Here is a 22,223-nt window from a genome sequence, read left to right as displayed (position 1 = left end):
AAAAACCAAATCTCTTGTACAAAGATACTCTCATATCTCTGAGCAGTTCCGGTCTAATGCTTCGACAAAGATGAATTATTTTGTACCTCAATTCCGCTAAATTTCGGGCTTTTTTAAAACCATGTCGATAAACACTTGCTTTTAAATATCCCCAAAGAAAAAAATCATTTGGAGATAAGTCTGGTGATCTGGGAGGCCACTTGATCGTACCACGAGAAGAAATTAATTTATTTCCAAAAATGGTTTCTAAATAATTTTGAACTGCTCGTGTATTGTGAGCAAGACAGCCGTCTTGCTGAAACCAAATATCGTCAAAGTTAACAGGAAGTAATTGAACTGCTGGAATAATTTGATTTTGCAACAATTCTAAATATTTATTTCCTGTTAAATTTCCATCAATAAAAAATGGACCGACGATATAGTCCCCCAAAATACCTGTCCAAACATTAAGTTTTTGGGGATATTGTGCTCGTACTGGAATACTCAAGTGCTTATTATGCCGAGACCAATATCGTACGATAGAAGGATTATGTTTCCGATGTAACGAAAATGTCGATTCATCAAACAAAATGTTTTTTAAAAAATGTTCATTATCATTTTGTTTATTCATCATCAGTTCACAAAATTCCATGCGTTTGAAATTGTCCTCGGCTAATAACTCTTGAGTTGTTGAAACTTTAAAACAACGGTAACCATTCCGTTTCAAAATATTCCTGACAGTCCTATCATTCATGTCAACTTCTTCAGCAATAGTTTTACTTGAACAAGGATCACTAGTTTCAGCAACACTACAAACATCAACTTCCCTATTTTGCCGAACTTCGTTGATTATTTTCTCTCGTGGTAGATCCGTACATTTTCGGCAGTTTTTTACACAACCAAACGATTCAAATTTTTTAATAATACGACTAATAGTTGATTGTGTCGGTATTTGCCTATCTTCAGAGGCACAAGTAAATAAATTTATAATGTCACGGTACGAGTTGCCCCCAAAATACCATTTTAAAATTTGTACTTTTTCTTCGTTTGTATACATGGTTTATGGTTAGAAACACTACTTTAATTTCAGCTTATGGCGTTATAATGAGAAGCGAAGGGCAAAGGTATTTGATTTGCTCGGCCAGTGATGTTCCTTGGGACTGTTGCCAAATCGGTAGATACCTTCGGCAAAAATCTGTAGATTTCGATATATCATATACATCCTTTTAAATTATCAACAATATTTGGAACAATAAATATATTAAACTATACATTAACCAATTCAAATAATACCTAATAAACAAAAACAAAATTGTTATTAATAAAACATTATTATTATCTGCACAAATACACAGAAAATCGGTAGACGATGATACAACACTGTCGGTCGACGTACGCCTGCCGAATACGCTACTACAAATCGCGAAAGAGCAGCAATCCAGTGGAACAAACATATTGTTTATAAAACATCGCGACGTTTTATTGAAATTTACACTGGGTAATTTACACTAGGTAATTGCACATCAATTGTATTATTATTGTATTAAATTATAATTGTATTAAAAATTCCTATGTTCCGTTGAAAACTTTACAAATGTTGGTGGCACAGCAATATTAGTTAAAAAAGGCGTAGGTCATATCAGAATTCTAACACCACAACTAAATACTATGCAAGCAACAACAGTAAGAATACAAATGAGGCAAGGAGAAGTCAGAATTACCTCTGCCTACGTAAGACCACAAGATCTACTTATCGAAGACGACCTAAATACGTTTCTAAACGATGAACCCTGAATTATAATAGGAGACCTAAATGCAAGATCCCCAAACTGGAACGACAGAGCTACGAATAGAAATGGAAGACTACTAAACACATACTTAGAAAACAATGACGACGTTATGGCAATGGGCCCTACAGACCCAACACACTACCCAGGAAACGGACTTCCTATACACATAGACATTATAGTAGCAAGAAACCTAGGACTACAAATAGAATTACAAACTTTAAACAAAGGCACAACGGACCACAACCCCATCCTATTAGAACTAGGAACGTGGGAAGAGGAAAGTACAATCAAAAAAGTTAAAACGAAAACAAAGTGGACGAACTTCAAAAGACTCGTGAGTACTAGAATAAATATAGTTCCAGTGATAGACAACCCACGAGAAATAGAAGACAGAGTCCTAGAGTTGGAAAACATCATCCAACAAGCACTCAGTAACAGCACTACAGAAGAGGAAGTAGAAATGCACAGAGGAAGATTTAAGAATATACCGCAAGAAGGACAAGTTACCAGGCGGACAAAAATAGAGCAAATAGGTTAAACAGAGAGGTCAAAACAGCACTACAACAACACCGTAGTGAAAGCTGGGAAAACCACATAAGAGATATGGAGGAACAAGGACCAAATATGCAAAATATTTGGAGACTTCAGAGAATACTGAGAAATGACAGAAAGCAAATCCCTCCATTACATGGAGAAAACGGAATAGTCTACACTACAGTGGAAAAGGCAGAGGTAATGAGGAGTACTCTCTCTCTCGAGAGAGAGAGTGTACATTAAATTACCACCCAGTCGAGGACATCGACTTCATAGAAGAAGTCGAAAGACAAAGAGAAAGACCCGAAAATCCAAACGAAATCATCCCTCCTACATCACCAGAGGAGTTAAACGAGCTAATTAAAAACAGCTCGCCGAGTACCCTCGCCCCTTGAGCACCAAGTCGCCGAACTGAGCCTAGCTCAGAGCGGAGACTTGAGGCCCAAGTAAGCAATTTTAATTCGCGGATAAGCCACAGTAAGATAACAGGATTATAGCGACAATGCGCTGTCCTGAGTTTTGAATTCGGTTAGGAAACCATGTTGTAGTTCTATTACTCAGGACTCCCACATGAAGAGCATTTGGCTGATAGTTGTGTCCCCATCGCGCATCAGAGTGCTATAGGGGGGAAAGGGATGGCCTGGAGCATTGGAGCGCGGTGGAGTGACTCCTGTTTTTACTCGAGTTAATACACCTCGTTCCAATGAATTGTTATACTCGAACGTAATTCTTAGGGGTGTACATGTCTCACAGGCTGAGTTTAATTAAATTGCTTGCTTGCTACTTTCCAAATGTGTATATAGACTTATTTGTTATTTTTTTTGCATATTTTAATATTTTTTATATCTATCAATGTTGCATATATATATATATATATATATATATATATATATATATATATATATATATATATATATATATATATAAGAAAAAGTAGTCCAAAATTTTTTGACTAGTTTGGAAAAAATATATGTAAATACTTTTTTCTTTTTGGGTGTGGTAGTCAATAAAAACAGAGCTTTGCTAAGGCGTACTATTTATTCTGAATCCAAGCTTTCGGTGGTTTTTTGCCACCTTTATCAAGGTCTACAAAGAAAATTACTATGTTGTAACAGTTTGAATGGTGCCAAAAAAAGGCTATAAAAAACTATAAAAAACTTACCCGAATGTAAGATTCGTGGCAGAAACAACAACGTTAAATAACATGATATACTGAAGTTGCAATTACACTTTAAAAATTACTGTTAAAAAAACACTTTAAAATTACTAAATACGTTAAAAGTTAAAAACAAAATGAAGGACGACATGTTGAAACAGTCGTCGCTGCAGGCTTGATTTCAGTCACATTTCACGAGCAGAAAGAGAACGTGGGTGGACAATTATTGTTTAAATAGTTAGGAGAAAATACAAAAAACAACTTTGAAATTAACGTCTCACAAAATACTGTTTATGAATTTTGAGTACTACCAACTGTATTACCAACTTAAAAATAAGCGGGAAGTTAAAAATGTTATTTATGACATAAGCAATCGAAAGAAAATAGTATTTAGTAAATAGGTTTAGAAAAAATAATAACTCAAACAAAACAAAACTAAATTAGTAACTGAAGTTTGATCACAAGTATTCAATTAATACTGAAATTTTTAACAAAAGAAAAGAACAAAGAAAACTCTGAGATGCAAAATAGCTCAGTCAAAAGTCAATATAAAATTGTAAATTTTGCTAAGATTCTGGATCTCAGATCTCTTATTAAGATTGTTATTATCACTCTTGCTGATATGTACCATCTCTAAGAAAGTTCTCTTAAATTTATTTTTCTCTCTGGCTAATATTTTTACATTGTTGAAATCTATCTTATGGTCTAGATCGATAGTATGCTCTGCCAAAGCACAAGTAGGTTTGTTTAGTCTACAATCACTCTTATGAGAAATAATACGGCTAAACAGATTCCTTCCAGTTTCACCAATGTACGTGGATGGACATTCAGTACATTGAATGCAATAAACAACATCTGTAGTCTCTAGAGTGGTTAGGGGTTGTTTTATTTTGCTATACAGCTGACGTATGGTTTTGATGTTCTTGTTAGCTATTTTGATATTCTTAAAGTCTTTAAAAATCTTAGTGAGTTCAACGGTTAGTTTTGGAATATATGGAAGGGCATAAAAATACACACTTGTTGAAGCTGAATTATTTTGTGCTGAGGGCACTGATTGTGACATAGTAAGTCTGTTGTTTCTATTAACAAAGGGAACATTAAAAATTAATTTATTAATCAGTCTTAGAGGATATGAATTTTCAACAAAAATATTACGTAAGAGGTTGAGATCATGTTGGAGATAATCCGGATGAGATAACCTTTTGACACGTTCTTTCATCGCTAGGACTAAATTAGTTTTCATCCTCGGAGGATGGTGAGAGTGGTAGCTTATGAATCTATTGCTACATATGGGTTTTCTATACCATTGTGTTTTCACAACATTATCCTCACATCTATGCAATCTCATGTCAAGGAAAGCCAAAGATCCCTCCCGCTCCTCCTCGCACGTGAATTGTCCAGAGCGACAAAGGCAATGTCACTGTAGCAATGTACACTAGGGACTATTTACAAAAATGTGAAGACTTACTCACCGACACTAAATATTATAAAAAGTTGAACAATAATCCCGTGTGTACTATGCAACAAAAGGCTAACAAACTAGTTTCTGATTTGGTAAAGGAGAATCAAATAGATCAATCAGTTGGTAAAACTTTGAAAATTTACAATGCAATTGCTCCTAGATTTTATGCTCTCCCAAAAATTCATAAACCTACTCTCTCTATGAGACCAATAGTGTCCTCAATAGGTACACCTAATGGCCCCATAGCAAGTTTTTTAACTAATATTCTGACAGAAACATACAATAATAACAATGAGTTTTGCATTCAGGACTCTTTCAGTTTCAGTTCCTTTATTAATAACTTAAAATTACCCATTAACTATAAGCTCGTTAGTTTTGATGTAGTGTCTCTGTTCACTAATTTACCATTACACACAATATTGGTTAGCGTTGAGAAACACTGGGATGACATATCAATGCACACAACCCTTAACTTAGATAATATCAAAAAACTCATTTCTTTTGTTTTTGACTCTAATGTGTTTATTTTTAATGACTGTTACTACAAACAAGTCTTTGGTACTCCAATGGGTTCCACTATTTCACCAATACTGTGCAATTATGTCTTAGATGACTTGATTGAAGATTGTTTGCAACAAATCAATTTTGAAATACCGTTCATAAAGAGATATGTGGATGACTTAATCTTGGCACTACCTGCAGACTCCATACATTCTACATTAAATGTGTTCAACCAACAAAACCCACACTTGCAATTCACGTGCGAGGAGGAGCGGGAGGGATCTTTGCCTTTCCTTGACATGAGATTGCATAGATGTGAGGATAATGTTGTGAAAACACAATGGTATAGAAAACCCATATGTAGCAATAGATTCATAAGCTACCACTCTCATCATCCTCCGAGGATGAAAACTAATTTAGTCCTAGCGATGAAAGAACGTGTCAAAAGGTTATCTCATCCGGATTATCTCCAACATGATCTCAACCTCTTACGTAATATTTTTGTTGAAAATTCATATCCTCTAAGACTGATTAATAAATTAATTTTTAATGTTCCCTTTGTTAATAGAAACAACAGACTTACTATGTCACAATCAGTGCCCTCAGCACAAAATAATTCAGCTTCAACAAGTGTGTATTTTTATGCCCTTCCATATATTCCAAAACTAACCGTTGAACTCACTAAGATTTTTAAAGACTTTAAGAATATCAAAATAGCTAACAAGAACATCAAAACCATACGTCAGCTGTATAGCAAAATAAAACAACCCCTAACCACTCTAGAGACTACAGATGTTGTTTATTGCATTCAATGTACTGAATGTCCATCCACGTACATTGGTGAAACTGGAAGAAATCTGTCTAGCCGTATTATTTCTCATAAGAGTGATTGTAGACTAAACAAACCTATTTGTGCTTTGGCAGAGCATACTATCGATCTAGACCATAAGATAGATTTCAACAATGTAAAAATATTAGCCAGAGAGAAAAATAAATTTAAGAGAACTTTCTTAGAGATGGTACATATCAGCAAGAGTGATAATAACAATCTTAATAAGAGATCTGAGATCCAGAATCTTAGCAAAATTTACAATTTTATATTGACTTTTGACTGAGCTATTTTGCATCTCAGAGTTTTCTTTGTTCTTTTCTTTTGTTAAAAATTTCAGTATTAATTGAATACTTGTGATCAAACTTCAGTTACTAATTTAGTTTTGTTTTGTTTGAGTTATTATTTTTTCTAAACCTATTTACTAAATACTATTTTCTTTCGATTGCTTATGTCATAAATAACATTTTTAACTTCCCGCTTATTTTTAAGTTGGTAATACAGTTGGTAGTACTCAAAATTCATAAACAGTATTTTGTGAGACGTTAATTTCAAAGTTGTTTTTTGTATTTTCTCCTAACTATTTAAACAATAATTGTCCACCCACGTTCTCTTTCTACTCGTGAAATGTGACTGAAATCAAGCCTGCAGCGACGACTGTTTCAACATGTCGTCCTTCATTTTGTTTTTAACTTTTAACGTATTTAGTAATTTTAAAGTGTTTTTTTAACAGTAATTTTTAAAGTGTAATTGCAACTTCAGTATATCATGTTATTTAACGTTGTTGTTTCTGCCACGAATCTTACATTCGGGTAAGTTTTTTATAGCCTTTTTTTGGCACCATTCAAACTGTTACAACATAGTAATTTTCTTTGTAGACCTTGATAAAGGTGGCAAAAAACCACCGAAAGCTTGGATTCAGAATAAATAGTACGCCTTAGCAAAGCTCTGTTTTTATTGACTACCACACCCAAAAAGAAAAAAGTATTTACATATATATATATATATATATATATATATATATATATATATATATATATATATATATATATATATGCAACATTGATAGATATAAAAAAATCAAAATATGCAAAAAAATAACAAATAAAAGTCTGTGGCTAACGGACCTGCTTCCAAGCCATATTCCCTCCCCCCCCTCTCTCTCTCTCTCTCTCTCTCTCACACACACACACACACACACACACACACACACACACACATATAGTATATAATAAATTAAGAAGAAGAATAATTAATTATATTCATGTGGTGCCAACAGGAGGTCACGCAGGCATAAATACACGCATGGACAAAAATATCGAATATTTTGGAATTTTCTAATTTTTGTTTTTTCAAAATAAATTCTGGTCAATCAAGTCGTTTATTGTAAAATAAAGTTTATTTTAACAATGTTTAATGAAAAATTTTAAGTTTTTATGCGGAGAAAATTGCGAAAAAAATTAATGTTTAATATTAAACTAAATTCATTTAACAGAAAAGTAGCCGTAAACAAATTCATGTACAGATCACGCGAAACCTGATATGTATTTATATAATTGTACAGGGTTGTATTAAGATTCTAGCAGTCTATAACATCTAAATTTGAAATGAATTAATTTATAATTTTTAGGATTACTGTTAAAATAATAGTAATCAATGATTAATCTTCCAAAGAAGTATACTTTAATATTAGTTTTTGTAAACTGTCATTCACACATCATTAGATAATTGTGGTATTAATCAAAAGGCAAAAAAAGAAAGTTGTTTTTATACATTTTACGCTTTAAGACCAATATTTGGAAATAAGTAATAATATTATCATTAATGATATAAAAAGAGACCTCTTCTTGTGTAAAAGTTAGGAAAAATACTTATACATATATTATTGGGTAGATAGATACATTTAACATTACATTAACATTAAAAAATAAAATTTATTAAGTCGACGTTTCGATTTCGATTTAACATTTATTTGTGTCAGCAGAAACGAATGTATATTTAGAAGAATTGTGACGTCACTATTTTTGACTTTGTTGCCGGTTATGTCGAAGATGGTTCGACATTTTAAAATGCCGTTTTCAGATTTTAATTCAGGAGACAAAACTATATATGAATCCATTGATAGATCGTCCCCACTATTGCATAGGTGACAACGCACAAAGGAACATACTTTGCGGATGTAAAGTGAAAGGTTTTCTTTGAAAATGATGAAAAAAACTTTTTACTATTACATATAAGTAATATCCAATTACGAAAAATAAGTACTGGAAAACTACATAGGTACAATGAGTAAAATGGTTTACAGTTTTTAATTTTTAAAATATTCCATTTTGTTTATGTAATTTCGAATAATTTCGTATCTTTTATTTATCATTGCTACTCATTTCCACATCAAAAGCTACTGTCTGTGTCAAGTTAAGAATTCATAAAGGAGCCTTATGGGAAGCGGTGATGCCAGAACTACCGATAGACTGAGATAGGCGAGAGTAGTGGAGTTGCAGCGAAAAAGCAGGGCCGAACTGCATGTTATATTGCACATTAGACGTTTTTTCACTTAGGTAACTTTAAATTTTTTTTGTTTTTTTGAAAAATAAAAATTAAAGACATGTCTTTTTCTCACAACAGTTATTTATTAAATTTCGGCTTAGGTCATCATCAGACTCTTAAAAATATTCTTAATTGTTTAATGAACAAATTGAGTGAGTATTGTGGTAGATATTATTAGTGTCAGTAAAAAACATAAAAAAACAATAAAAACTTCTGTATATTTTAAAAAAAATACAACAGAACCATAGAAATGTAACAAATTATTTGGTTTTTTAGTTTGACATTTATATATTTACAATATTACAATTATCAAAAACTATGTACATTCTTCGTCCATATCCAAATCGGAATTGTCACTACTATCATATAAATCTATAACTATGGGAGTTACGTCTTCCATTAGACCGTCCACTTCCCAAAATTTTTTCTCCAGAGTCATTACATGTTGAATATAGTTTTTCCAGTTATCAGACGTAACATTTGAAAACGCTTTTTTTATGAGGTCCTCCATATCCTTCGCTTTGAAGGTGCTGTTATTTACGGCCACATGCCTTTTTACTTGGCTCCATACCATTTCAATTGGATTTAATTCGCAATGGTATGGAGGCAAACGAAGCACTTTGACATTATTTTGTTGTTTACAAAGTTCTTCAATTTTGTAATTATCAAAATTTTGTTTAAATTGCGCGACTACCTCCAAAAGCTCGCACTTCAGATAATTTTCTTCAAAAAATATGTCTTTTTGTCTTAACCAGTCCATAATGTTATTCTTATTCCACGATTGGTTAGGCAACAACTCGGTTTTTACACTATGATATGGAGCATTGTCCATAACAATAACCGTTTTTCGAACTAAGTTGGGCAACAGTTTGTTTTCAAACCAGTTCTCAAAACACGGACCGTCCATTTCGTCGTGATAATCAGCGCTGTTTTTTTTTGCAAGGAAAAACATTTCAGCACCGTTTACAAAACCATTTTCACTTCCGGCATGGACAAGGATGAAACGTGGTCCACGCTGAGTGGGATGCTTTAGTCCAGTACTTAGCCCTTTTATGAACGCATCTCTTGCCGAGGTGACGGTTTTGTCTTTCCATTCTCTGGAAACCGAGTGCCCCACATTGACCCATGACTCATCCAAATACACAATGTCATAGCCCTCAGCCCGATATTGTTTAATGGCCCTTAAATATCCATGCCTCCATGCAATTATATCAGGACGTTCTATTAGCACGGCACTTTTATCACGTTTTGCATAAACAAAGTTCATGTCTTTTAACAACCTGTACATTGTACTGCGGGTAAAATTTGGCAAGTTTTCGTCTTGGTTCACTTTTGGCAGAAGACGATTCAAAGTAGGAGGAATGTTTTCAAAAAAAAAACTATGCACTGTTCGACGAACGCCGATACGAACACCTTCATCGTAAGTATAGTCTCTGGAGTTGTTTCGGCAACGGGTTCTTTTTCTGTTTGTTTTTACCTCAGAAAGCTCACCTTCTTTGTCTTCCTGTACGATTTTTTGAATCGTACGAACTGACACTCCTGTCATCGCGGATACTTTGTCGAATACAATACGTTGACTTTCATCTCGAAGCAAATTAATGTGGTATCTCACTACGTTTAAGATCACTTTTTTAGCACTCAGATGTAAAATTTGACCACTTTTAAACGGCAAAACTGGATCCATTTTAACAATATAATTTTTTACACTTGAGATTTGAGTGCGCGATGGTTATGCCTTAACCCTTGTCCGGGCAGAAGAATTTAAAAACGTAATCGGGCAGTTTGGGCTTATGTATACAGACAAACATATAATCTCCACTTCACCTAATTACACTATTTTGAAAAACATACCGCTCATTTATCTATAACTCATAAATCTGTCTGCTTTCCAAATGTGCTTTCCAAATGACACTATTGTTTGGAATGACTAAGTACATAAAGAGAATTAGAAAACTATTAATAGTCAATTATAAAGTAATCAATATTGTTTACTGTTAGGGCCTGTTAGCCCGGCTTGCCCGATAATGGAAGTTTAAGCACAATATCTTAATTATTATTGCTTTCTATTTATTAACTATTGTGAAAGTAATATTTTATAAATAATTTTGAGAGTTGACACCTAAGCTGTCAGAATTACCTGTGCCATAATAATTAACCAATTGCGTAAAACCTAATATTTTAACCACTAATAAAGACATTTTTCTAATAATCTTTAAAATCACTTCCCTGAAAATGTAACCATATTTATAAGTAATTGTAGTCGTTAAGCTTATTAAATAGATACGTACCTATCTTTTTAAAATAAATTTGATTAACATTGGAAAATATAAATAAAAATTTGAATATAAATAAAGAATGGGTTATTTCGGCCGGCCCTGCATAGTCCCGTGAACTATTGGCAACATACGCCCGTAAGAAATGCACTGGCCTATCTGTTCAGTTGTGAATTCTTAACTTGAAACAGTCTGTAGATCCATCTTCAACCGGATGGGGGCCTTCTTCACGAGCCACAACCTCTCTCTTGCTATAAAAGTAAGAATGCTGCGATGCTACGTCTAATCTGTTGTTTTTTATGGCGTTGAATCGTGGACCTTGAACAAAGATATGTGCAGAAAATTGAAAGCATTTGAGATGTGGCTGTATCGGAGAATACTTAAAATCCCGTGGACTGACCGAGTCACCAATGAGGAGGTCCTCAGAAGAATGAAGAAGAACCGAGAGGTACTGACCACCATAAAATCTCGAAAGTTACAGTACTTTGGACACATTATGCGAAATGGATCCAGATATGCCCTTCTATAAGCCATCCTGCTAGGAAAAATATTTGGAGAACGGGGTCCAGGAATTACATGATGGATTTTTCAGACCTGTCGAGAGTCCATCCAAAAATGCTTGTCTTGATGAGGTGACTGACTTATCAATCCATGTTTTTCATTTAGTATGACCGGCGTTAATCCAAGTCTCATCTAAATAATATATTTTACGATTGCCATTCCTATAATCTTTTATCTGCCTTAAAAATTCTCTTCTCCAGATTACAAGGTCATCTCTGTCTGTAAGCATACTGTTCCTGCCACGTTTTTCAAATTTGAATTGAAGTTTTTTCAAAATCTTGTAAAAAGTAGTACGTTTGAAATCAGGTAGATTGGGTCGTCGTTGTCCTGTTGTTGAACTCTATATATCGTGGGAAATTCATTTCTAAAAAAAAAATTGATGCACTATTCTTCTTATCGCTCTAATAACTTTAAACACAGAACTATCCGACACTCCAACTTTATCGGCTACTCTTTTCTCAACAGCGGACAATATTAACGCCAGATTTTCTTGTAACTCGTGTTTATACACGTTTACAATTATTTCTTTAACGTTTACGCTTAAATGGCCTTTTTTCAATCTATTTTTGGGGGGAGTTAAAGGTATGTTTACGAGTTCATCGGCAGAATCCGTGTCCGACATATTAATTTGTTTTAGTGACTGTGTATACAAACCTGCAAAATATTATTTACAGGCTAATATTCTAATAAAATAATAGATAATAGATAGATAATAGATAATTGAGCAGATATATTAAAAAGGTCAATACTCAAAATCTTTATTTTCAAGGTGTTACAGAAGTGACCGATTTCGAGGCTTACAATATTTGCCTCATCCTCAGACAAAGCAAAAAGTTTGTTATATAGATATAACAAACAATAATATAGATATCATATAGATAGATATAACTCTATCTATTGTAGTGAGCTGATATGTTGATCATTATATATGTTGTTGTTGTCAAAGTTTTTTTACTATTAAAAAGGTAGGATTATCTTCTGGTTTGTAATAAAATTAAAAGTAGTTAAAGACAAATACACATACAGTTTAAGCTGCCACATCCGGACTTTATATAGTTTAAAAACTTATGGAAGATGGAAAATCACATATTATGCAGTATGATGTCCTTTTTTTGTTGTTTTTGTCACAGGTTCTTACAAGGTAAAGACCTAAAGCTCTTTACTTAGTAAGACCTTTTATTTACATACGTATATAATGATCAATATATCACCTCACTACAATGATAGTGTCATAAGGAAAAGATGAAAATAGACAGTACCCTGGATGTAAGCGGAAAACTTCTTATTGGCGATATCTATATTATTGGTTTTTAACAAAACAATCTCTTTGCTAGGCCTGAGGATGAGGCAAATATTGAAAACCTCGAAACCGATCGCTTCTGTAAAACTTTGAAAGTAAATGTTAGATTGTGAGTATTGACCTTTTTAATATATCTTTTCAATTATGGACTGACACTTGCAACCCTTTTATCATCATAACAATTATTATAATAGTCAAAATAATATTAAATTTAATTACTTCAGTTGAGAGAAAACAGCAAACACCTTAAAAATGTTCACAGTTTTTTAAGTTTATTTAAATAACACTATAATTATAAACCGACACTATAATTATACCAACACACACACATATATAGAGCTATTAAAAGTAAAAATTATATTTATATAATTAAAACATAATTATATAATTATCAACAGACATAAATGTGATTCGTAAGGATTACTGAATCCATATCTGTTAAAACTGCAAATTATGCGTCTTTGTTTAGAGGTGTAGATTGTCGTTACTTGTGAGTTTCTACTTGTTACTTTTGATACGCTTTTGTATATAATCAGTTACAGTATAAGTGATTTTGTAACAAGGAGATACCTCTTCAGCATCTCTAGATTTTGGGAATGAATATACCACGCGTCCGTAGTGTTGACATTCTACTTTTCTGTTAGGCGAATATAATATAGATAAGGTTATTTTGATCTAAACTTAAATGATAATTTAAATTGCTTAAACAAGTCGGTTTAACTGAAAGAAGTGCATGATCAGTAATGAGTATTCCCCCTCTAGCTTTTATTACCGCTTGCATCTTTCTCAGCATGCTTGCAAGTAAATTTTGGACATATCCTTGGGAAATTGCATTCCATTCATCCTGTGCAGCAAGCCGAAGCTGCTCTATCGTATTTGGAACAGGATTTCTTTGTCGTATGCTGCGTTTTAGGTGATACCACATGTGCTCTATTGGATTTAAATCCGGACTAAACGGTGGCCAATCCCATCTTCGAATTTGAAACGCATCAAGATAATTACTCACTATGGCAGCAGCATGTGATCGAGCATTATCGTGCATTAACGTGAATCTTTCATATCCAATGTAACCAACATATGACAAAACATGATCTTACAGGATGTTTTAAACGTAAGAATCACCAGTCATCCGTCCAATCACTTTCACAAGTGCGGTACGTACCTCCCAACTAATACCTTTCCAAAGAATTATGCCATAGACTCCAAAACTAACAGTCTGGGCGAGACTGCAGCTGGCGAATCGTTCTCCAACTCTTCTGTAAAGGTAGATTTGACCATCTGGCTTCCATAATACGATTCTGGTCTCATCAGTGAAAAGAACATTTTTCCAGTTGTCGATATTGCACTAAATATGTGTACTTGCAAATACCAAACGACGAGCCTTATGATTTTGGAGGAGACGTGGAACTTTAGCGGGCGTCTGGGCTTTAAGTTTGCCTCTTTTGATCTTCGTCTAACTGTTTTTGAACTCACATTAACCTTTAATGAGATTTTAAATGAGCTATTAACATTTAATAGCTCATTTGTGAGGTGCATCGATGTCAATGAACGATTTCGTGTAGAATTAAGAACCAAAAACGGTCATCAATTGCGGTTGTGCACCTTTGGCGTCCTTGACCAGGCTTTCGTACAAAATTTCCTGTTTCGCGGTACCTTTTTAGAGTATTCGAAACTATAGATTCAGTTCTGCTGAGACGTCGCGCGATACCTTTTTGTGCATATTCTTCCTCGTACACAATTACAATTAGTGCTACTTGGGCTTTATCGCAGTGTCGAATTGATGGGATACTTGTTTTAAACTTAGTTAAATCAAGACAATATTTAATTAAACTTAATAAATTAAACCGAATTAGTATGATTTTTTCTTTATGCGAAGAGGGTTTTTTATGATGAAATGTACGAAAGACACTAACCACTGAATAAACGTCAAACTAAACATCAAAATATCTCAAACCAGTTGAGTTCATCAGCCTACTATATAAATATTATCCGTAATCTAAAATTATTTTGAAATAATAGTGACTACAAAAAAAAATTGGAAAATTCCAAAATATTCGATATTTTTGTCCATGAGTTTAGAATCTACAAAACTCTAAGGAAATATTATCTTCGAAACAGATTACGAAAAGATGTTGACGAATTCGTGTAACGAATACGGTGATTGCGAAAGGCATTCACCTACTAGCCAAATAGTCTTTATCACAATATGTATAGACTTTGTGGTCCACTACGGACTGACAATGAAGGAAATAATTTTATATTGACCCTGAAATCCGAATTGAATAAGTACATAGGATATGGAATTAAAAATAAAGAAGCTGAAACAGCCAAATCATTGATAAAAAACTTTATCTTTACGTATGGAGTACCAAGAAAAATAGTTATCAACCAAGCCTCAAAGTTTATGGCAAGAGTTTTAATTCTCATGGAGCAACTAAACTCAACGTCACATCCCCATGAAACTATAAGTGCGTTGAAAAATACACATAAACCTTTAAATGTATATCGTAGGATACAATTATTGTCCGAATAAAAGAGTACGTGTGTACAATATTTCTGTTTTTGATCAAGATTTCAGGATACACACTACTCTAATTAGTAAATCGGAAAAGCTGTAGGCTGTAGAAAAGACAACGAAATAGAACTGTTATATAATTTTCATGACTACCTACTAGAACTAAAATACACATTACAAACTGCTACACATATTTTAATGAATATTTAGTTACAAAAAGGGTATAATTAAAAATGAATATGATGCAGCAACTCATATGTAGCAACAATTGATGCCAAAATGATAAAAATATAGGATTAGATAGTTTGCGAATGTTCAACGCCAAAATGATAATAATCCAATAATTCCAATATACAGAATTACTGAGTTTCAAGTTCACGAAAGGAGTATGACAGAAAGGCAAAGAAAGAAAATTACGGAGGCTGACCCCTCATAGGTACAAATATAGAGAGAATGATGATGGCATATAATTATTGGTTACTGTGTTAGTTTTACCATTGCTAATTAAAACTGTAATTGAAAAAATAAAACACTTCACGGCCATATGCATTTTTAGCTTACTGACCAATGTTTACGTTGGAGGAACATGCAAGGATCTGTTGCATGATCCGTAACAAACTAAACAAGATTATTTCGAATTCGATAAGAATAAAATAATATACTTACCAACGAAACAGTAACAACTTTCTTTTGACCTGTTTGAGCTTTTTTTATACCTTTACGAATTGAGCTTTTTATACGAATTTTAATCGAAAATATATTTTTTGGTACCCCTTCTATATTATTTGTAAATATAATAAAATACACAAATACTAACACATTTCAATATATCTTTCTTTTTATTTTTTTTTATTTGAAGTATATTTTGTGTTATATCTTTTGAATGTTTTCGATTTGTATTTTTATTTTTTTAGGGGTACTTGTCTTTATTTTTTCTTATCAATGTTAATTAAATTTAACATCTTCAATTTTACAAACAATAGTTACCGAGGATCTATTCTTTATCAAAAAATAAAAGATTCTCGGTTTACATTTAACTGAAAAGTAGACATGATTAAAAAATGTTGTAATTAAACTTAGAAACGGGTAAGGTTTTGAAACTGTTTTCTTGTGGCATGTATAAGTTAAATATTGGTCAGATTTTTGTAGTTAAAAATCTGACAAAAAAAATTATCATTACAATAAATTGTGGCTTAATCTCATATTAACACAATATTTAACTTAGAAACGGTTATTTGAACAAGATGTCATTAAAATAAAATATTAGGCGAAACTACGTGAAATACAAGTGTATTTATGTTAAATATTATGTTTATATGGGATTAAACCGCAACTAATTGTAATAAAAATTATATTTTTATGTACTTCCACTCCGGAAATCATTTTTAAAAAATACTGAGATGTAACCGAAAGTTTTTTAAGGTTATGCTTTTTCAAATTTGATGGGTGACTTACTTTGGCCTCGGTCTTGTAGAGAAATAGCCGTGCTTTTGGGGATGGTATTTTTATCCTCAGGATGATATCAAATTCTGATTATTTTTTATGTTTGTGTATCATGCGTTTATGTATTATGTGTTGTATATGTAATGTATAATTGCAGATGATGGGTTCCCGACTTTCAATTAATCCGCTAATGTTCCCAGATCCAGATCCTTCTACATTCTGCTGATGGGTTTGCTACACCTTTTTCTTCATTAAATAAGATAAGAGCTGCTCCATTTGATCTCTCTCTTTTTCATGTCAGATTCCTTCATGATTATTGATATACATCTTTCCATTGTACTCTGTGTTCATTGTCAAGTGTTAGTATAAAAATACCTTACTATTTTTTTTAAGAATTTTCTGAAAACACTTTAAGAAGTGGAAATTGAAACGCCAAACAGCACATCAATCAAAAATGTAATTTTCATTACAATCAATTGTGGCGTAATCCCATATAAACATAATACATAATACTTAGACATGCCACAAGAAAACAATTTCAGAACCCTTTTACAAACGTATTTAGTCAGAGACTTTCAACATTTACATCTTGTGATTCTAATTTTCAGAATATATCACTAATCTCACTTCAGCTCACCTCATGGCCTTTTTAATAAGAACCAGCCACACGCGTTGAACAAGAAAAAAATAAATACGAAAAATTTGATGCACCACAACTATGTTAACTTATTAAATTTGATAAAAGAAACTAGCAAAAGGCTTGATATTAGGTCAAACGCAAAGCTCTAACATATATATATATATATATATATATATATATATATATATATATATATATATATATATATATATATATATATATATATATACATATATATATATACATATATATATATATATATATATATATACATATATATATATATATATATATATATATATATATATATATATATATATATCGACGCGATTCAATTCACTGGGAATCACAGGAAAGTAAGTGCGCTTCGCCAACCTGACTATCGAAGCGACATCGGAAAGTTGTGATAAATTGGCAAAAAGACAACATACTTATTTTAGGAGCGTTATGCGTTATTTAGGAACCAGTTGAATTGGCGTATTATATATGGGGATCTTTACTGTTGATGTTTTATTCATTTAAAAATTAAGATTATCCCAAAAAAGAAGCCGCTAATAATTATATGGGGTTTCACATCTTAACCAGTGTATGATGCGTACTACGAATTGTTAAAGTTGATTCTGAAGGATAAAATCGAAGGAAAACGTGGTCCTGGTAGACGACAAATATTCTGGTCGGAAAATATTCGCGACTGGACCGGGTTAAACACCCATACACTTTACCAACCCTCATTATTGGACCTGCAATCTGTTAATGTAGAACATCACACCGTAATCTCTAACATTATATATAACCAAATAATTTATATATATTAAAGTCATTTTAAAAATCATAACGTCAGTACATGACAATCGACATATAAAAAAATATAAATGTAATAAAACACGAAACATTATAAAGTACTTATATAATTGTCCATTCGCCCATTAGATAGCAGTTTTACATCGAATATGATGAGTCAATATTGAACAAAAGACACTCTTTTAAGTCGAAGTATGGCCTAATAGTTCATAGATGGGTGTATATATGCCGAATGATGTAGATTCGATTCTTAGAAAAAACAAAAAAAAAAGATTTCAACATCGTCTTCCAGAAGATAATTGGCAAACCGCCGAGAATAATTTACCGAGTATAGTTCCCCTATACTTAATCGTTCATAAACTTTTAATCCGTAAAACAAAAAGTGTGAGTAATTTCAATTGCTTTTACAGAAGAATCTACTCGTTCAAAAAAGTTGAGAAAAAGTATGATGATTGGTGGTCAATGGAATTCTCTTTCTGATTGGTGCACTCACTGGCTTCGTTATGGAAGATTCTGTGAAGCAACAGTCTGCACCCACTCCTATATGTATAATGAAGTTAGCGAGCTCAGAAAACTGCACTTGTATATGTTAAGCCAATTGTGAAAAGAACGACTCTTATATTATAACATAATCTGCGGATATTGGATACTGAAGGCGCTCGAATCGTCAAAAATATAGTCGCATTTAAGACAAATCCCCAAAAAACCCATACTCAATTGATCTTTGCACGAATGAATCAATCAAACGGTGAAATCGGGAGCTGAAATCGGGAAGTTAAAACAATTTTTTAGGGGAATTTTTTTAAAGCTAGCCCGGACCTGGAATAATACAACCAATTAATGATGTAAAATTATCAGTAAGGTTCTTATAGTAAAATAAATACCGTCGTCATACAATAGTCAGATCAAGGTATGTATCAACAATTAAAGGGCCAATTTTGGCGTATCCTTGAATTTTATTTTTGAGCAGTCTCCTGGATAATATTAAATAACCACTCTGGTAAATAGTTTAAAAAATTTATAGTACCTCGATTTGAACTTCCATGAACTGTGCTTTTGCAGAAAGAAAGTGAAATACACTAAGCGAGAACAGGCAAGTTATTGAAATTACGTATGAATATCTTATGCGCATGTCCAATTCAAAATTGTTATTTTTAGACTATACTTATAGTGAATAAACTGCACGTATTTACAGTACACTAAAGAATAAGTACAATAATAGTTGATCACCAAACACTAGTTAACAAATAAACAAAAATAAAACACCGAGTCTTGAAATTAGAAACCAGAACTATCCGAGGAATTTTTAAAGAGAGACGTGAGAATGAGTTACTTTAATAGTTCAAAACTATCTAAAACTAGAATAGTACAGACTGTCTCAACTTAATATGACTTGGACAGTAAAATATATAGTACAAAGCCAGTAATTTCCTTATAAATGAAGAAGATAAAGGCAATATTGTAATTAATATTGAAAATATAAAGAATCAATAGCTCAATCGAATAATCATTACTTCGACACTTACCTAATGGATTATTAACTTTAATAACTACTTATTTAGTACATTGACTTAATATAGCAATAATTATATAAAGTATAAAGAAAGAGGAAAATATACAATAATTTTTGACAATTAACTGAATTAAGATATACGTTAAAAAATATTTTAATAAATTAAAAAATATGCATTTAATTCGAATATAAATTAGTAACTGACCATAAATCTAAAGAATCACATTTTTTTAATTTAAAGTTTGGATAAATATCATTCCTAGCATGTCTACTTTCCACTGATATCTTTTAAAAAAACTAATATTTATTATGTATAACAATTATCTTTGTACATAAAATTATTGGCTGGATACAGCCAGTAAAAAACAGTCAAACCCAACTCTAACTCATCACACTCGACAGTTGTTTAGTACTAACTTAAAAAAGCTGAACTGTCGATATGGTAAAAAAATAATAATTTCATTATCCTTCTACTATCGTCTCCAGGATCTATCCTCTTCGTCCTCTTCTTCGTCGTCTTGTAATAAAGCTTCTTCTGAAATCTCCGGGCCCAACTAGAGCAAGTAAAAAAAATCGTTAGACGATAATTTTAAACAATAAACTATACTTAGTAGTAAATAATGTCATAACAGTATTTAATTTGTATAAAAATTGAATAATTTAAAAAATAAACTGCCAAGTCATTGTATGTATCAGAAATCCAATTAAATTTAAGAGAGAAATATACAGGGTGTTTCAAAAAGGTATGTCATAAATTAAATCACGCATTCCGGGAACAAAAATAAATTGATTGAATCCAACTTTCCTTAGTACAAAAGTGTACACAAACAAAGTTATAGCCCTTTGCTAGCTTCGCAAATATCTCTTAGGTCTACTATTAATCACATTCGCAGCTTCTTCTATTTTCTGTCCCAATTTTATTCTCGTTGGCCAAGCAAGGCTTTGTATACAGAAAATCTGGGTTGATATTTTGTTTATCTTGTAAAAATTGAGCAAATTTTAGACGCGCAGATAAATTTTGAGGTAGTAAATTCTGGACGGGATTCTGAATGATATGGATGCAGTTTTCTCTCTTCAACATTCTAAAAACAGATGATTGACTTATCCCTATTGCCAGACTTAATCGGCGAGTACTGATATCCGGATTCTCTGCAACATGAATTAAAATTTCAACTTCTTCACTGACAGTAATAGTTTTTGTAGCTCCTTGTTGACTTTTATAACGTAAAGACCGTCTCACCTAGATGGATATTAAGATTTCGAAACAGTTTTTAGTTAGGTTGCCTTCGATTTGGGTATAATTGTGAATATCTTCGAGCTGCAGTGGTTCCACTGTGATTTAATCGAGCAAAATCACTATTAGCATATAAAACATCAATTTATTATTATCAAATAATATTAGCGGTAAGTTTTATTGCTACACAATCTGTCCCAAAGTGACATAAGCCTACTTGGAAAAATGAACGTTAAACCACGGTTAAATTAATAAATGCATTGACAATGACCCAAGCCTACTTGGAAACGAAAAAAAGAAAAAGAGTAAAGTTTTTTGTTCTTGTTTTTTAATTCAAAACTTTTTTTGTAAAATTAAAATTCAATGGACTTTTTAGAAGCAAATTACTCGAAAACCGATTGAATTACATAAATCAAACAAAATTAATATTTTTTGATGAATTTAAGGCTATTTCATATTTTTTTATTATTTTACCCATAGTTCATCCGAAAAAAAAAAAACTGCGTTGATTTACTAAACACAACCAAGTGTAACTAGCGCCCACTATTGGCAATACAAAATTAGAGTCTAAATTAAAAACTTTTAAGGTCTAGATTCTACAACTCAGAGATTGGATATTAATTGCAGCGGTCTTGACATATAGAAATAAACTAAAATCGTGATATATGTCAACTTGAATGGCAAAGATGACAACTCATGTGCATTGCATTATGTTGAGTTTGTTTATGTCAGCTGTTAACATAGTAAAAGTGATATACTCACGAGATTTCTTATGAGTGCACTAATGTAATTAGTAAAATGTGTATTTCTGATTTTGTACTTTTAGGAAATCTCGAAACTATGCCACGAGATACAAGGTTAGCTGGCAATATCGCAAAACGGCCGATTTCATTCAGCGCTTTTTAAATGAGCCTCTTATACTTACGGCGTAAATGGCCTTGAAAATTCCAGCTGTATATGTCTTAGTATACAGAAATCGACATAACTCAATTAAATTAATGGATACATTAGTAGAATAAGAGGAAAAAGGAACAGTACTAATTACCAATAAATAGTACTAATTGGAAAGTAAATGAATGAAAAACCCAAAAGAAATGTTGGTTAGACCGAAAAACGGAAAAGGTGGAGACAAATAAAGAAAAGTC

The 22,223-nt window shown here is 32.3% G+C and overlaps 1 protein-coding gene across 5 annotated transcripts in view; it reads right to left on the bottom strand.

Annotated features, from left to right (window-relative positions):
• swm (Zinc finger protein swm) overlaps positions 1–22,223 on the bottom strand; it is a 76,723-nt gene that overhangs the window by 4,988 nt on the left and 49,512 nt on the right. For 4 of the 5 annotated variants that reach the window (XM_072523135.1, XM_072523138.1, XM_072523136.1 and 1 more), the window contains one exon: positions 17,814–20,398. In XM_072523135.1, the coding sequence (XP_072379236.1) occupies positions 20,318–20,398 (81 nt within the window). In that variant the 3' untranslated portion in view covers positions 17,814–20,317. Of the gene's footprint in view, positions 1–17,813; positions 20,399–22,223 lie in introns of those variants that run through there. The other variant, XR_011950073.1, reaches the window with a different exon arrangement.

The sequence above is a fragment of the Diabrotica undecimpunctata genome, chromosome 2, assembly GCF_040954645.1.
Source record: "Diabrotica undecimpunctata isolate CICGRU chromosome 2, icDiaUnde3, whole genome shotgun sequence".
NCBI classification, from domain to species: Eukaryota; Metazoa; Arthropoda; class Insecta; order Coleoptera; family Chrysomelidae; genus Diabrotica; species Diabrotica undecimpunctata.
Note: the sequence above shows the minus strand (reverse complement) of the source record. Positions and strands in the feature narration are given on the sequence as shown.